Source organism: Erpetoichthys calabaricus, chromosome 18, assembly GCF_900747795.2.
Source record: "Erpetoichthys calabaricus chromosome 18, fErpCal1.3, whole genome shotgun sequence".
NCBI lineage: Eukaryota > Metazoa > Chordata > Cladistia > Polypteriformes > Polypteridae > Erpetoichthys > Erpetoichthys calabaricus.
Genome location: NC_041411.2, coordinates 83,614,689 through 83,631,249, shown reverse-complemented (window position 1 = coordinate 83,631,249; position 16,561 = coordinate 83,614,689). Strand labels below are relative to the sequence as shown.

The window sequence follows — 16,561 nt, the reverse complement described above, 5'->3', positions numbered from 1 at the left end:
TGGACAAGGACATCGTGCTGTCCCTTAATTGCAGTGTGATCCAGTCTGTCATTACCTTTAGTTTCATTGTCTGCTTTTGTGTTCTGACATTAAAATTTGAAAAACTTGAAAAATATATGAAGTTTGGAGCAAGTACTAAGGAACCTTTCTTAAATACTCCAGTGATTTTATTCCCACAATTTTACTCCACAAAAATGACATATTGCACCACTAGAATGCAGGTCTCTATTCCGGGCCCCCAGTTCATTTCTACCTTTGGAGTGTTCTGTCGTTTCCAAGTCTTCCATCTCCTGTAATCCAAAGATATGCAGTCAGCTCCAACCTGCAGCACATGAAATGAGTGGTGGGCTGCCCTGGCCATCTCTTCTCTCCATTCATCAGCCTATGAAGCTACTTTATTCTCCACACCAAGTGACTCTTTAGTGCCCCCTTCTGGACAACCTATTTGGGTCCTTCTCCAAGTGCATCCTGATTTTTGGTACATCCTTTATACAAAGTGCCAAATGAAGGCGAGACATGGCCGTTGCATCAAACTCACCAGCCTTCTGTTCATTCATGAACTTCATGTTTAAACCATTCATTTGGTCTGACCAGACAGTGAAAGGACGCCTTGATAAGGACTGCCATGGGAAATGATTAGCAAGATTGTCTGTGTACGTGATAATCTTACAGTCTTTGTTTTTTAGGGTCACTTCAGTGTTGATCTCTCTGGAACAGGCTTTTACATCACTGAGGAAACAAAATGGATCTCCCAAGGGAACTACGCTGTGGCTGAGATGAAGAGGTCTTTGGTAAGCCGGCTCTCACTTCTCTCCTTAGTCTGTGCAATCAATTCAGATTCTTCTGTTTCTCCATTATCACCGTATGGACTTGTAAACATCAATATTTATTTATATAGCATCTTTAAAAGTAAGTTCACAAAGTGCATAATCTTAACTAAAATGGTGCTTTTTTTTTTTTTAAAAGAGGATGACCTCACAGCTCCAGGTCAGTGGCCATGTGGAGTCTGATTGCTCTCCTGATGTCTTAGGACCATTCTACACCAGGCTAAATGGTGTGGACTCCGGGATAGACCCTGTCCAGTGCTGTTTACTGCCAGTATAGGCGCTGGCATCTCACAACTATGAACTGGATTAGCTGAAGGAAAGAAGCTTTTAATGTTGATTTTTTTTTTTAAAAAAAAAAGTCTGCATGAGCTGAAACATTACTTTTACATTTAAATATTTACCACATGTACCCAAAGTGTGTCACAAATTGCAATGATGTAACGGATTCCGTTGCCCTGAGTCAATTTTCAATTTCATATTGCACAGGGGTGTCCAACTCCAGGCCTGGTGGGCCGCATGTTTTAATTCCGACCCTTCTCCGAATCACTTTTCACTGCTAATGAACTCTCTTGCCCTTCATTTAATAGCCCTGCTTTTAAGGATTCAGTCCTCTGAATTGATTCATTTCTTCATTAAATGGCAGCCAAACAGAAATGAGACGTGAAATGAGCAGACAGATGATCAGCTAAACAGGAACGTCAAACTCCAACCAGTTTCTTAATGAGAAACCCATTCTTGCTGTTAATTAAAGCCGTTATTGAATATCCTGACCTGTTGCTGCTCTCATTCTGCCACAGCAGGCTGTTGACTTTCTGTTTTTTCTAAGACCTCCGTTTTGGTGACCTGAAGACCAACATGACCGAGACCTTCACCTTTCTTTATAGCTGGTCATGTGGTGGCTCGTTTTGTGTCTCATTATTGTTTGGATGCTCATTAAGTTATAAGAAACAATAAAGGGGTCCGAGTAACGTCAATTAAAATGAAGGCCAAATGAGTGAATTGGCAACAAAAATGGCTCACCAATTAAGATGGTTAGAATGAAAGCCTGCAGGCCACTAGGACCGGAGTTGGACACCCCTGATATAGCACCTTTCATAATGAACCCAATGCCATCCTGTTCTGCAGAAACCCACCTCCCCGTATATCCATTTTACTTTGTGAGCCCTTATGTAAGTTCTTCAGGGCGACATAGTAATTAGTCAGGAACGACTCTGCCGCCTGACCTGTATATTATGGTCGCCACTATGACAGTGTTGCACAGACACCAATCAATACACCATACAGCACTCGTATCATTAGCTTCACTCTGCCCCCCCCCCCCCCCAGTACGGCCTTCACTTATGGGTATGAGGATCTGAAAGGTGCACCGTTAAAAGGACAAAGGGAGGCTAACAAACTTCACAAGACCTGCCATGTAAAATACAGCAGACTGCTCATCTCTCTGTAGCAGGACTTAACACTTCACTTTTACTGGGTTATGATCTTTGTATTTTATATTGGGATACCTTGTACTGTATGGTGTCATAGAATATACACATTTTTAATGGCTTATCCTGAAGTATTGCCAAAGCAGGCAGTTGATGCTAGCATTATCAACAGCAAATAATAAATAGTGCAGGTGCATATGCCATTATAAACACATGGAGAGCACACATCATGTTGTTTTAACAAGAGGACAGCCTAAGGTAGAAGTCACACAATCAAACATAACACTTAGCACAGTAGCAAGCACTGGAAAGTGCCACAAACCTTTTAATATAAAGCAAAACTCCACCCATAAATGACATTTTTTGATGTTTCCTATTCCTTGTAGTTTGTAGTGATGGGTGAGAAAAAAAAATGGAATCTGATGTTTTTGTGAAGAACGGACATAGCAACATGTGCGAGAACAGTGCCAGCGGCAGACAACAGCAAATATCAAAAAACATTGATGAAAAAACCTGCCATTACTCGTGTCGCGTAACCCACACGTCAGGTCATCGAGTCATATGCCGACAACATTCCAAAGGCATGTATTTTATTTTTGGCTAAAATATTTTTAATTAAATACCTCTAGAAAATGAAAGTAGTCCACAACCAAGGACCCCCTTCACATAAGGTTGTGTGTTTGAATTGAAGACCCCCCTGCCCGTTACCGGTCAAGGCCTCTAATCTTCCTGGGGATAATCCCTGACTTACCATATAACACGGTGACGAGTACATTCTAAAGACGTTGAGTGAATGTTGTGTTAATCGCCCAGTAACTACACCATAAAACAGAAATGAAGGACAACTCATCTGAGAGTTTATACAGCAACAGTGAAAACGCAAAAATGACATTCGGGATTGAAACTAGAATTACAGGCCTTGTCCTACTTCAGTGAGCTAAGGAACCGCAGTCCTCAGTGGAGAAGGGACGTCATGAATTTCCCCTTGGGATTAATAAAGTATCTATCTATCTATGAAGGTGCATTCAGTTTTGAAAATGCTGCCTGAAAGAAAATAACCCAAGTGAAGTCTAGCAGAGGTCTTCCACTAAACATGTACACAGCGACACCTAGTGGGAAAAAAGAGACACCGTCTCTGTAAGGAGCCTGGCCAGGGTGTTTTCAGAAAATGAAAATGCTCCTTATTGTCCCGTGTACAGAGCTCAGATCGCCACTCTGACACCATCATTAGTGAGGTGAACTCCCTAACATCAGAACGTCTGTCTTCCTTACAGGATAACCTTACCCTGAAGTAACGGTACCCCTGACTACATCACCCTCTTGTGTCCTAACCTCATTACAGGTTTACAGGGTCCTTATTGTCACATGTACCGAGTTCAGTGAAATTTTTACTTCCATGTGATCATTAACATGTTGCATGTTCCCCTTATCTGGTGCCATGCTTAGTGAGTAGAACTGCCTTACCTCAAAACGTGCGTCTTCCTGGCCTGAAAACTCAGGACGCAGCTTTTAAGACTAAATGAATAGACTGGCTGTTCGTTTGGCAGTCACACCGTAGTGCAATAGTCACGGCTCCTGCCTCACTGGCTCAGAGTCCACTGGTTTCAACGATGGGGCTGGACACATCCTGTGTGGTTTCTCCTTGTGAAACCTGAGACATGATGTGGCAGACCCTGACAGTTCCCTGTTTTACCCTATGATGAGCATTTAGGTTAAAGGAAAACTCCATCCAAAAGCCACCACCTACGTATTTCAGGACCAGCGAGAGCAGGGTAAGAGGCACACCCAGACAGAATATTAGTAATAGTTAAGAGGTCACTAATCAATCTGTGGAAAGCAGATGGAGACCATTGGACCACAACACAGGACAGGCAGGGTATTAAACCCACATCCATGGAGCCAACCACTGTGCCACAATGCCCACCTTCTCATGTCAAGTGATTTTGAGACCTTGGCAATGTCCACAAAGAGACTGGATGAGATACTGGAGTAAGTTGGTTAGTGAGATGGATCAAACGGTGTGCTCTGTTCTTAGTTATTCTTTAGCACCGTTGTCCCATAGTGTTGTACAGTTTGACTGTATGTATCTTTTATATAGGATCACTTTCAATTTGACAAGTCACAGCCATATTCTTTATTTTTATTTCTCTTACTAAGCACCTTTTAATACATCACACCACCACAGGAATGAATAAAAGGCCTTCGCTTCAGGAGGATTACCTGTTCTCAAGTGCAGGCGGCTCCTCCTGTATAAAGCAGGCCTGAAATGGCAGTTGTTAGTGGGACAGATGATGTGTGGATTGTGCCAGACTGGTGTTATTAAAAACTAGCAGCCACTGCGGTGCCATCCCTCCATGGTTAACGCGGTGGCCATTGAAGGTACCTGGTGGCAGGTCACAGTCTTTGTCCTAACACACTACGAGGTAACGACAGTAAAGTGTAAATCCCAAGGTGGTTGCTTCATCACCAGTGCTAACCTTCTTAATGTGACTGTACCCCAAACCGCTTAATAAAATCCCATTCACATGTGGCTGGTTCATGGATATAGCATCTTGAATCTGAAGCTCACTGCCTGTTAAGAGTTTGCATGTTCTCCCTGTGCTTTTCCCATCAACAGAGGTAATTCCAAGTTGGGCCAGTGGTGGTAGGTGTTGCTCCATCCAGGGTTGGTCCCTAATGCTGCCAAGCTAGGCTCCCGCACTCTATGACCCTAAACTGTTTTGTAACTGTACTCAAGACCTGCACTGGTGCAGGGACTTGGGGTGACGCTTCCTGTCAGAAGGTGTTTTATTTTAAATAGTTTACGGTTTGTAAATAAATTAATGAAAAATGTCTCATTGAAATCTGTGTTATTCATCAAGAAGGCCACCATCTCTCTCTGTAATATATATAATTGACCAAGTCACCCGACCATAGGGTACGCACAACAGAGCCCCGCCCGCCAACTCTAACCCTCCTCCCGCTTCCACCGTCGCTCTCGAGGCACACACACTGCCTGCTCATATTAAAATAGGTTCAGTCGTCATGCTTCTCAGAAACCTAATACCAGCAAGAAGTCTCTGTAAAGGCACTAGACTGACTGTTACCAGCATTCACCGCAATGTACTAGAGTGTAAAAGTATCGCAGCTGCTACCTCACAAACTGTCCTTATTCCCCGGATTTCCCGGACCCCATCAGATTCAAATTTGCCTTTTACACGCAGACAATTTCCTGTTAGATTAGCCTTTGCAATGACAATTAATAAGTCACAGGGATAAAATTTCAAAAAGATGTGCCTGTATCTGCCAAAACCAGTTTTCAGTCACGGACAACTGTATGTTGCTCTCTCCAGAGTTCCATCTTTTCATTCACTCAGTCGTATCCTCAAACCCACCCCATTTGGACAACTGTGTCATTCAGGAAGTGTTCGCCCATCAATAAATAATTATGCAGTGTATACTATGCCGCGGGTCGGCTAGTATAAAATAATGATTCATTGATTAAAACTCCTCCTTCAGACATACGTGCTTACATCCGTTCAAACCCAATTAGCTCAGCTTTAAAGCCAAGGCGGGCCACCACAGCAGCATATGTTGCATGTGGACGAGACGCCAGCCAGTCAAAAGTGCTCCTTCTCACTGACGTCTGACACAAATAGCTTTGAACAGAACGCCAGTCCTTGGATCTCACATTGGTGTGCACGGTGGAGCTAAGCTGCCTCACGCATGGCTACTGATGACCAGGTCATGAAGGGCAGGCCGACTTGAATGGTCCACTCTGGGAATGCAACCTGCACCTCCCGATTTTCTCCAACTTTCCCCTGAGCCCCTGCTGACTTCCTGACGACTTAGAGTTAAGACAGCGGCTTTCTCATGTTAATCAAGTAAACACTCGACTTGGCAAGAGAAGAAAAGGGGCCAGGGGCGCTATGATCCTTAAAAAGACAAGTTGGCCTTCACTGGTGTCTTGTTTACCCACAACAAACCACTTCATGTCTGAGATGTGGGCTTCTGACAAGATGCTGAAATTCAGAGGGTCTTGAAAATACAAAAACAAAAACACACACACACACAACACCCCAAGGTTTGTTGAGTCTACTATGTTGAAGTCTGCGTAAACAGAAATTAGGCTTTGTTCTTGATTTTTTTTTCATTAGTTGAAATATAATTATTATTTTTGCTGATTAGCGCCCGACAGCCATCGACCGTATACCTCTATGTGTACGTCTCTCAGTGGCACATAATTATGTGTAATGAGTCTCATCATTCAGTTGCCTCAGTCGGAAAGAGAAATAAAAATAAATCTTTAACATCACTGCTGCTCTGCTTGATGCTCGCTGCGTAACTCGTATATGAAGTTAAACAAGACAGCAATATGGACACCACCATTTAGAACGTTCTAATAGCTCAAGCACCAGACTTTGAACCGCTGAAGTCACTTAACCCACCGGGGGACACGCCTGCACTGTTCTGAAACTGTAGGGTGGCCAGTTCTGATCCTGGGGGGCCGCAGTGGCTGCAGGTTTTCCTTCCTGTTACTTTCTTAATCTGTGTCCAATTTCTGCTGCTAATTGATGTCCGTTTCCTTTATTTAATTGGTTTTTAACACTTTAGTCTTCCGAGTTGCTTCTTTTTTTTTTTGTTAAATGGCAACCTAACAAAAACGAGTCGGCCAACAGATGACCAGCTACCGTAAGTTAGGCCTGCAGACCCCAACCTCGTTCTTAATTAGAAGTCGATTCTTGTTGTTAATTAAACAACTCCATGACTTGTCGGGGTCTCATTCTGGCACAGCAGATGTTTCTAAAACTGTTGATTTTCATTTCTCCAAGAGCATCATCACAATGTTGTGTGGATCTGAGCAGAACGACGCTCCGGAGACCTTCACCGTTCTTTATCTTCTTATATAATACGCTACTGTGGCTGTCCGTTTGTCTGTCCAGTATTTTAAATCACCTCGCAAACTGTTTGACCGATTGACCTGAAATTTGGTACTCTTACTACGTGACTTCTACTGTCCACTTTCTGGGTGATGATTGACCTCCAAGGTTATTCCTCTTTTTATTTTATTGTAGAATCAACTCTTGGCAGCAGGGTGGCTATGCCACTCATGCGTACGGGCACTGTTCTCATTCCTGCCACCTTCGCCATCACTTCCCCTACCTCCTTATATCTAAATCATTCTTGAGGCAGATTGAAAACTTAAGTGCCAGCTTAAGTGAAAAATTAAGAAAAACGTACAAAAGTAATTGAAACACAAACACTGACTTAATCAGTTTTAAACAGGAAAAGCTGGCCAACGAAAGAAGAGAAGCAGCGGGCAGGTAGGGTGGAGAAAAGAAGAGATGCTCAGGAAGGAACAAGCGCATCGACCTCTGAGCAAATGAATGCTAAACATACAGAGAAAGAGGATGAAAACTAGGAATGCTCAAGTCAAGTGGATAACGTGTGGTGCGCTGTTACTGGTTCTCAAATGTTGTATGAAGGACTCACGTTAGCTGGACACATGTTGGCTTGTTTTGTATCTCATTGTTTGGCAAGTAATTAAGAAAAAGAGACAATTAGGGGGGTCTGAGCCTTAAATAAAAGTCAATTACAATTAAGGCAAAAGGGGGAGTGGCGAACATGGACAGCTCTATCCGAAGATGAAAAGGATCAGGTGCTTATTATTGTACGAGACCAAATGGACAAGCCGTCTACCACATAAAAAACATGAGCTCTGCATTGAGTGCTTCGATTTGAACTCATCCTAGATGGGTAGCACAGCTAGTAATTATGTGTATATATTGTATATAAAAATTAAGAGACACACTACAAAGGTTATCCTAAAGTAATATGGTATATCGAATAACTGAAAATTTGCTGAAACTTACCTATTTATCCTACAAGTGATGATGCAGTGCAGTCATTCATTTATTATTTTTAACAATAGCTATGGCCAGATGACAACAGGAAAAAAGGCAGTGAAAACTCCACAAAGCTGGATCCTGCCTATGGTCTTCATAGTTTGGTCGACCTCGGCTTTTTGATTGTCTACGACTATCAGTCACAAAATGATGATTGAGAGATACCTAAAGATGTGCATGTAGGTTATCGGGGGACTCCGAACTGCCCACATACTGCACTCTGTGTATTGTGTGACCGTGAGCAGTGCCAGCTGAAGGGTACATGGCGTTCATAGGCTGGGGTAGGAGGGATGCCCCTCTTGGAGATCGCAGTGCATTCATATTTGTACGTATATGATGTCACAGAGCATCGGGAGAGGGGGTGCCTTTCTTTTCACCCAAAACTACCAGTCTGCAGCCCCCTACAACCCAGATGTGTAATTAAGCACCAATGAGAAATGTACGTCTTGTATGAAAAGGTATGCAGTGCTACTGGCATTGTGCTATATAAGTAAAATTATTTCAAAAAAGCAAATGCAGATGTAAAATGAAATGTACACAAAAATATGAAAAGCACTGATACAGACCTAAACGATCCACTTTGGACTTTTACTACATATATACAGTATATCATATGTACAATAAAATGGATAAACATGAAAGGCACTGATGCAGGCCTAAATGATCCATTTAAGGATTTGATGTCAGAGATGATTTTCTAACAGTTCCTCTCTTTGCCCACAGGATGGCAGCAGAGTGACTGGAAAGTGTGGTGGCTACTGTGGGAAGTGCACGCCGTCCTCTGGCACAGGCCTACAGGTCAGGGTGTAGGTGACAGAGGTGAGCGACGACCTCCTGGATGTCAAAGACTTGCCTATCTGTTGATATTTGTTGATTAGTTGACATTATAAACATTCTGCACATCCTGTGTGTTAAATCTCATCTTTTTAATTTTCTAACAGATTTAATGGAAGTTAATTTGTTTTCATGTGATGCTCTTATGTTTGCTTTGCAGATACTTTGGAAAGAATCCAACCATTGGAAGCGTCAGAATCTTAAGTTATGTTACCTTGGCAGCCTGTAAGCTGTACATACAGAATATTGTGTACATTTTGTACATACCTGAACTTTATTTATTTATATTTTTATAAGATGCATGGTCTATGAAGTATACTTTTGTTGTTCAAGTGCATTTTTCCATTAACTCGCCTCGTTTCTAAATCTGTTTTTTTTGGGTCAGTAAGTCATTATTCATTTTGGTGCTACTGTCCAGGTCCATTTCTTGGGACACCAGGAGCTGCCCAGGGTTCACACAGCAGGTGGTGCTGCTGCCCTCTTAGCATAGCCCAGGTGCAGGTACCTCGTCTCCTGCGGTGTGGCGATTCGGCTCCTGGCGAGCTTGTTGACGTTGTTTACCAACGTTTGAGCATTAGTGAGTATACATTGCCAAGATGAGGCCTCCAACCAGCATGAAAGAGCTGTACATCTGCCCACCCGGCTCTCTGCACCAGCGGGCCTCAGGTGTGACGGATACTGTTGCAAAATGGCGGTAAACACCATTGGCACTAACGTCACCAGTAGTATTCAGCATAAGGGATCCTTTAATTGCACGCCTCTTTTTTTTTTTTTTTTTTTAAGTTGTGCTTTTTCCTTCCCTTTTTTTGGCCACTTCTGGATTTTGTTACCTCTAATGTAAAACCGTGACCTAACGTGTGTCAAAATGTGAAAATGCTTTACTGTGATGAAAATAAGCAGGACGTGACCCTCTCTGTGCTGCCACTGGCCTGCCACCTTGTGCCCAATTACGAGTACTACAGCAGCTCACTTAAGTGCCTTACGTTACCTATCGCAGTAAACCCTCAGTCTCACCAGTCTAAGCTGGTGTGACAACATGGCTAAATCTCCAAAGGTTACCAACCAGAACCATGACAGTGCTGAAGACGGTGGCAGGTTTATCCCTCAGACCTTCAGCAAGTTTAATTTGGGAGGGCCTACCAATCAGATTCGACTCTCAGTCCACCGAGCACCCAGTGTGCTGCTGCCAGAATAAATCACTTGGGCCTGCCTTCTGGGTCAAGACCAGAATGACTGCTGTTGATTTAGTCGACTCTTACATAGCGCTCTCCTCAGTGGCCTGTCTTACAGAAATTAAAGATTTGTGTCAAGGGGTGGGAATTGGTGCCAGGGCAAAAATAAGGAAATTAATAAAAAGACAAGAAGCGACCCACAGTAGTCAGAAAGTCAGTCATGAGACTTGAACAGACGCCCTCAGTATTACTTGTAAATCAGATGGGTGATGCGGCTGGAGTGTCACCCTGTGGGAGTACTCTAACTGCACTGCCAGTGAGCTGAAGGTCAAGGCTGGCAAAGGCAAGACTTAGCAGGGCAATGAGACAGACAGGGGCACACGTGTCAGCATAAGGCAGTGAGCCGAGATGGCGTCATTTGAAAGAAACTGACTTAGGTAAAGCAGGCACTGGCAATGGATGAATTGATTCAATAGAGAAGTGGCATCTCATGTTAAAACTTCTTACTGCATGTCTTAGGCAGTGCCATGTAGGCGGCAGGATATGGCCTGGTTAATACAAGCAGAGGACGCTGCTCATTTCAGCCTGCTGAATGGAGATTGTTGTTCATTTATGGTAGCGAGGGGCTACTTCAAAAAGACAGGCTTGGAGAAAGTGTGCACTCTTACAAAATCAAGGGTAGGGATGGCAATTCAAACAGCTGAGAATATGTAATGTTCGTGCTGGGTGAGGTAATGGGGGACAGCGTTGTCATTTGGGGAGATGACCCGTCCCCAATAAAATTTAGAATTGTAGTTGTGACTATGATAAGTTTTGGGGACAACTCACTGGCATGAAGATTCCTTTGTAGTGTGGGTTGAGCTAATCGGACCAGTGACAATGACAGCAGGACCATGCTTTCTATCCCTTATCCTTTAACTGTGGGCCTGAGCAATTAATACACAGCCAGACACCAGAATTATTTGGCTTGAGGCCTCACAGCTAAGGGGGCACATAATGGGGCATTAACTCTGCCAAAAAAAAAAAGAAAAAAAAGGTGAAGAGGCAAAGGTGCCTCAAAATAGGTTAGGATCCTAAAACAGCTATAAATGGCATTGCAGAGACACAAGTAGCCCGGAATGAAAATCCAACACAAGCAAAGTACTGCAGCCACAGACAGAACGGCTTATCAGGGGTCTGGGTGGCCCACAGACATCAGTGGCACGCTGGGGTGAAGGTATTCAACAAATAGCATTGGTAGGCCCAGGGTTACTTCACAATGGCCTTAAACAACAACGTTAGAGCTGTAACTTTAGCTGAGCATTCTAGTTGCTGCCCGGTGCTGGGCTGCACTGCCAGACGGGTTTGGGGTATGGCAGGTTGTGCCCCCCTACTTTATAAGGTACTGAACACAGAGATGAAGAACACAACCGTAAGGCCAACTCAAACCGCATGACCACTTCACTCGTACCTCAGATCAGTCGCATCACTTATTCAGCCTCGGCTTCCCTCCATCCAGTATTATCATTATCCTTATTATTGTTCATATTTTTTTGTCTTCATTGTCTTATGTTATTTCCACAGCCTATGGAATCAGTGCGGTCACTCCGGGTGCTCCTGTGCTGTGGTTTGAGGGCCCTCGGGGTCACTATTGATGCTACTGTCATACTGTTAAGGGCATCAATTGGCATTTACTACATTTAAATTATTGACTGAACTATTGTTTCGTTTGTGTCTAATTTGTGTTTATTAAAATAAGCACTGAGATGTGTCACTTGTACTGTTTACTGCCATTTACAAAATAAATTATTTTCCTAGACATGTCGGCTTCTGTTTATTTAGTTTTTATGGATTCTGGGATTGCCCCATTCCACCGCCTCTGAGCTGAAGAATGGAAGAAAGTGAACTACAAGCCTGCTGAAGTAGAAGACCACTCCAGGTGGTGGGACGCTGGAGACAGCTTGTGCCGACCCTCCTATCACTTTCTCCAGTACTGAATGGCTACAGGGTTCACACACCACAATTTAACGCGAGAGATTTGAGCCCAAATGCTGCGGAGTGCACTCTCCTTTTTTGTCACGTTGTCCACAATTCTGCACCATCATGCCATAGGCCTCCACTCCATCAGACACAGAGTAGGACTCACCTCATTCCAACACTGGGTGAGCCCCATTGTGGTGTCCCTCCTCGCTCCTGTCCAGTTGTTGACGTGTCCTGAGGTTCACCACCGCCACGGCAAACAGACAGTCCTGGGCACAGGAAGAAAAGTGAAAGTCAAATGATGAGCACAAGTCAGAGACCAAGACTTGAGCACCAAAATGTCACCTAAATGACCACAGTCAAACTTTCAGAAAGGCACGCCAACTCTTTTGCCTAAGACAACATAGACGCTATTGTAGCAGAATAATAAATGTACCAAATATTACATACTTAATACATAAGGTATACAAAAAGTGAAAATAAAATAATAAATTTCATACCACAAAATAAACCATCAATTAAAAAAAACGGATGGAGAAAATGAACTGCAGACAGTCTGGTCAGATTGCAGATTCATAGCTCGCAGTCCGGCCAGCTTCCTGTCCTGAATGAACTTCTTTTGTTAATTTTCTGTGAGTGACCAACCAACAGAGAAAGACTCGGCTGTGCCCAAATTACTAATTTAAAAACACGGTGTAGCGTGATAGATAGATATACAGTAGATAGATATACTTTATTAATCCCACACTGGCTCCAGTCAGTCCTGCCAGGTGTGCCCAAATCGGTGGGGTTAAGACACTGTATTTAGAGGGCCCTGAGGAGAACATACAAAGTCAACGCAAAGATAGTGACTAGTCTAGTGATGGTGACAGAGTGGAGCGCAGAGAAAACCGCACGCCATGATGTCACTGGCCACAGAACATTTGTTACCATGTGACTCTCTTATGGCTGATAAAAGTGCTACACAGCCCTGTGATGCTAGCAGTCCTCATACAGAAGACTTTTGTGCGATTCTGTAAACACACAGTGTAAAGTAAGCCCCATGTCCATTGTCACCATCGATCCCGAGTTATCTACAGGCCTCGTCACATCAGTTCAATCATAGCATTGATTTAAATAATCTTACAGTCAAAGGCAGTTGGTGATACAATCCCGTGAAGGCCAGTTGTCTGGTGTGATGCAGGCAGAGGTGTATCCAATGTTGGCGCACACACCGATGCCCTCTCGTCATTCTGGAGGCTGTGTCTGGGACACATTTTCATGGACTGTTTCTATTATCTGTAGTATGCTTAGTAAACATTGACTTGAATGTTAAACTTCTTCCCCATTTCTCCACCTCCGCCTTCCTCGTCTGCCTTCATATTTGCTTCCTTTTTTTTTTCCTTCTTGAAAAACACGTCACTCTGTTGGCTACAGGGACATCAACTTGTAAAGCTGCCAAGACGGCACAAACGGGCCAGTGTCGCCCTTTACATCTGTGCCTGGCGTCTGACTGCATTTATGTGCTAGGACCCCTCTGGTCAGCATGAGCGTCTGGAAGTGGCTGCGCAGAACAAAGCAGACACAAAGCACGAGGCTCGCTTTCTTTCGTCTCACTGATTCAGGACTCTCCGGTCACAGAATCAATTTCATACAAACTCGGTTTCATTTCATGCATGAGTGACGTTCACTTTGGCCTCAGGGACGATTTCCATGATGAAATTAAACTACCAACAGAGCACACAATAGGATTTTCAGCTGTCCAGCACTTGGGACCCCCACAGGACCGCTCCAAAGCCCCATCTCCTCAATCATACAGTGGTGTGAAAAACTATTTGCCCCCTTCCTGATTTCTTATTCTTTTGCATGTTTGTCACACAAAATGTTTCTGATCATCAAACACATTTAACCATTAGTCAAATATAACACAAGTAAACACAAAATGCAGTTTGTAAATGGTGGTTTTTATTATTTAGGGAGAAAAAAAAATCCAAACCTACATGGCCCTGTGTGAAAAAGTAATTGCCCCCTGAACCTAATACAGTGGAACCTCGAGATACGATCACCTCTGTATACGAGAAATTCAAAATACGAGGAAAGTATGAGCGAAAATTTCAGATCTAAATGCGAGCATTGGCTCGCGTAACGAGCCACGATCCAGGCTGTGGGTATAGCTCGCGGCTTAGCGAGGGGGCGTGGTAGCAGTTGCGAGCCGCGATCTGCGGTGTCTGCGTTTCTCACTTAAGTGCACAGGTGGGAAACTGCCCACATCCATGACTGTTCCTGTGGCTGATGGGCTGCAGCTGCCATGTCCTCCCCGCATATATAGAGAAGCGCAAGCCGGTTAAGGGGGAGAAGAAGTAAAAGAAAAGAGAGGAGAGAGAACGGAGGTTGCGGCAGGCAGGCAGCAGCAGTAGGAAGTCGGTGCGGAAGAGCAAGCGAGTGCAGGCTCACGTGTAGCTGAACAGGCGAGCCAAACAGCTGAAGCAGGACGGTGTAGAGAAGGTCAGCTGCATTAAGAGTGTCTCGCCTGTTGCAGAGCCCGCAGGTGAGACGCTAACAGAGAAGCAGCACCGGGGATTGTCATCTGTTTTTTAAAGACTGCATCCTTTTGACGTTTTAACCTCGTGTTAAAGGATTGTTATTCTTGTGTATTTTAAACCTCCACTTCACAACTATTTTAAGGATTATTTATTTAAAGATTTATTGAATGCTCTACTGCACTTTGGACACCTGTTTTGATTCTTTTAATAATCAGTTATATTATTTACCAGTGTTATTTATTAAAGGTAGACTACAGTATATATAATTTATCAGTGTTATTTGTTAGGAAAATTGATTTTTATGTTAATATATTTGGGGTGCGGAACGGATTAACTGGATTTCCATTATTTTCAATGAGGAAGTTTGTTCTAGATACGAGAAATTCGCTATACAAGCTCAGTGCTGGAACGAATTAAACTCGTATCTAGAGGTTCCACTGTAACTGGTTGGGCCACCCTTAGCAGCAATAACTGCAATCAAGCGTTTGCGATAACTTGCAATGAGTCTTTTACAGCACTCTGGAGGAATTTTGGCCCACTCATCTTTGCAAAAATTGTTGTAATTCAGCTTTATTTGAGGGTTTTCTAGCATGAACCGCCCTTTTTAAGGTCATGCCATAGCATCTCAATTGGATTCAGGTCAGGACTTTGACTAGGCCACTCCAAAGTCTTCATTTTGTTTTTCTTCAGCCATTCAGAGGTGGATTTGCTGGTGTGTTTTGGGTCATTGTCCTGTTGCAGCACCCAAGATCGCTTCAGCTTGAGTTGATGAACAGATGGCTGGACATTCTTCTTCAGGATTTTTTGGTAGACAGTAGAATTCATGGTTCCATCTATCACAGCAAGCCTTCCAGGTCCTGAAGCAGCAAAACAACCCCAGACCATCACACTACCACCACCATATTTTACTGTTGGTATGATGTTCTTTTTCTGAAATGCTGTGTTCCTTTTACGCCAGATGTAACGGGACATTTGCCTTCCAAAAAGTTCAACTTTTGTCTTATCAGTCCACAAGGTATTTTCCCAAAAGTCTTGGCAATCATTGAGATGTTTCTTAGCAAAACATTGGGGCTCGTCTCAATTCTTTTTGCTTAACAGTGGTTTGCGTCTTGGAAATCTGCCATGCAGGCCGTTTTTTGCCCAGTCTCTTTCTTATGGTGGAGTCGTGAACACTGACCTTAATTGAGGCAAGTGAGGCCTGCAGTTCTTTAGACGTTGTCCTGGGGTCTTTTGTGACCTCTTGGATGAGTCGTCTCTGCGCTCTTGGGGTAATTTTGGTCGGCCGGCCACTCCTGGGAAGGTTCACCACTGTTCCATGTTTTTGCCATTTGTGGATAATGGCTCTCACTGTGGTTCGCTGGAGTCCCAAAGCTTTAGAAATGGCTTTATAACCTTTACCAGACTGATAGATCTCAATTACTTCTGTTCTCATTTGTTCCTGAATTTCTTTGGATCTTGGCATGATGTCTAGCTTTTGAGGTGCTTTTGGTCTACTTCTCTGTGTCAGGCAGCTCCTATTTAAGTGATTTCTTGATTGAAACAGGTGTGGCAGTAATCAGGCCTGGGGGTGGCTACGGAAATTGAACTCAGGTGTGATACACCACAGTTAGGTTATTTTTTAACAAGGGGGCAATTACTTTTTCACACAGGGCCATGTAGGTTTGGATTTTTTTTCTCCCTAAATAATAAAAACCATCATTTAAAAACTGCATTTTGTGTTTACTTGTGTTATATTTGACTAATGGTTAAATAAGTTTGATGATCAGAAACATTTTGTGTGACAAACATGCAAAAGAATAAGAAATCAGGAAGGGGGCAAATAGTTTTTCACACCACTGTACATTTTACGCCTTGCTTTATCAGTGGCTACAACTCAGTGCTACACATTTACTCACCTGAAGGTTGGCATCAGTGCCCTCCTCCTCCTCGGTCTTC

General features: G+C 43.4%; 1 protein-coding gene across 3 annotated transcripts in view; it reads left to right on the top strand.

Moving 5' to 3' along the window:
• Positions 1 to 11,943, top strand: part of adamts9 (ADAM metallopeptidase with thrombospondin type 1 motif, 9) — a 512,150-nt gene extending 500,207 nt beyond the window's left edge. For all 3 annotated transcript variants that reach the window (XM_051921185.1, XM_051921184.1, XM_028824025.2), the window contains 3 exons: positions 687 to 791; positions 8,863 to 8,958; positions 9,134 to 11,943. In XM_051921185.1, coding sequence (XP_051777145.1) covers positions 687 to 791; positions 8,863 to 8,949 — 192 coding nt within the window. In that variant the 3' untranslated portion in view covers positions 8,950 to 8,958; positions 9,134 to 11,943. The remainder of the gene's footprint in view (positions 1 to 686; positions 792 to 8,862; positions 8,959 to 9,133) is intronic.
• Positions 11,944 to 16,561: the final 4,618 nt, after the last annotated feature.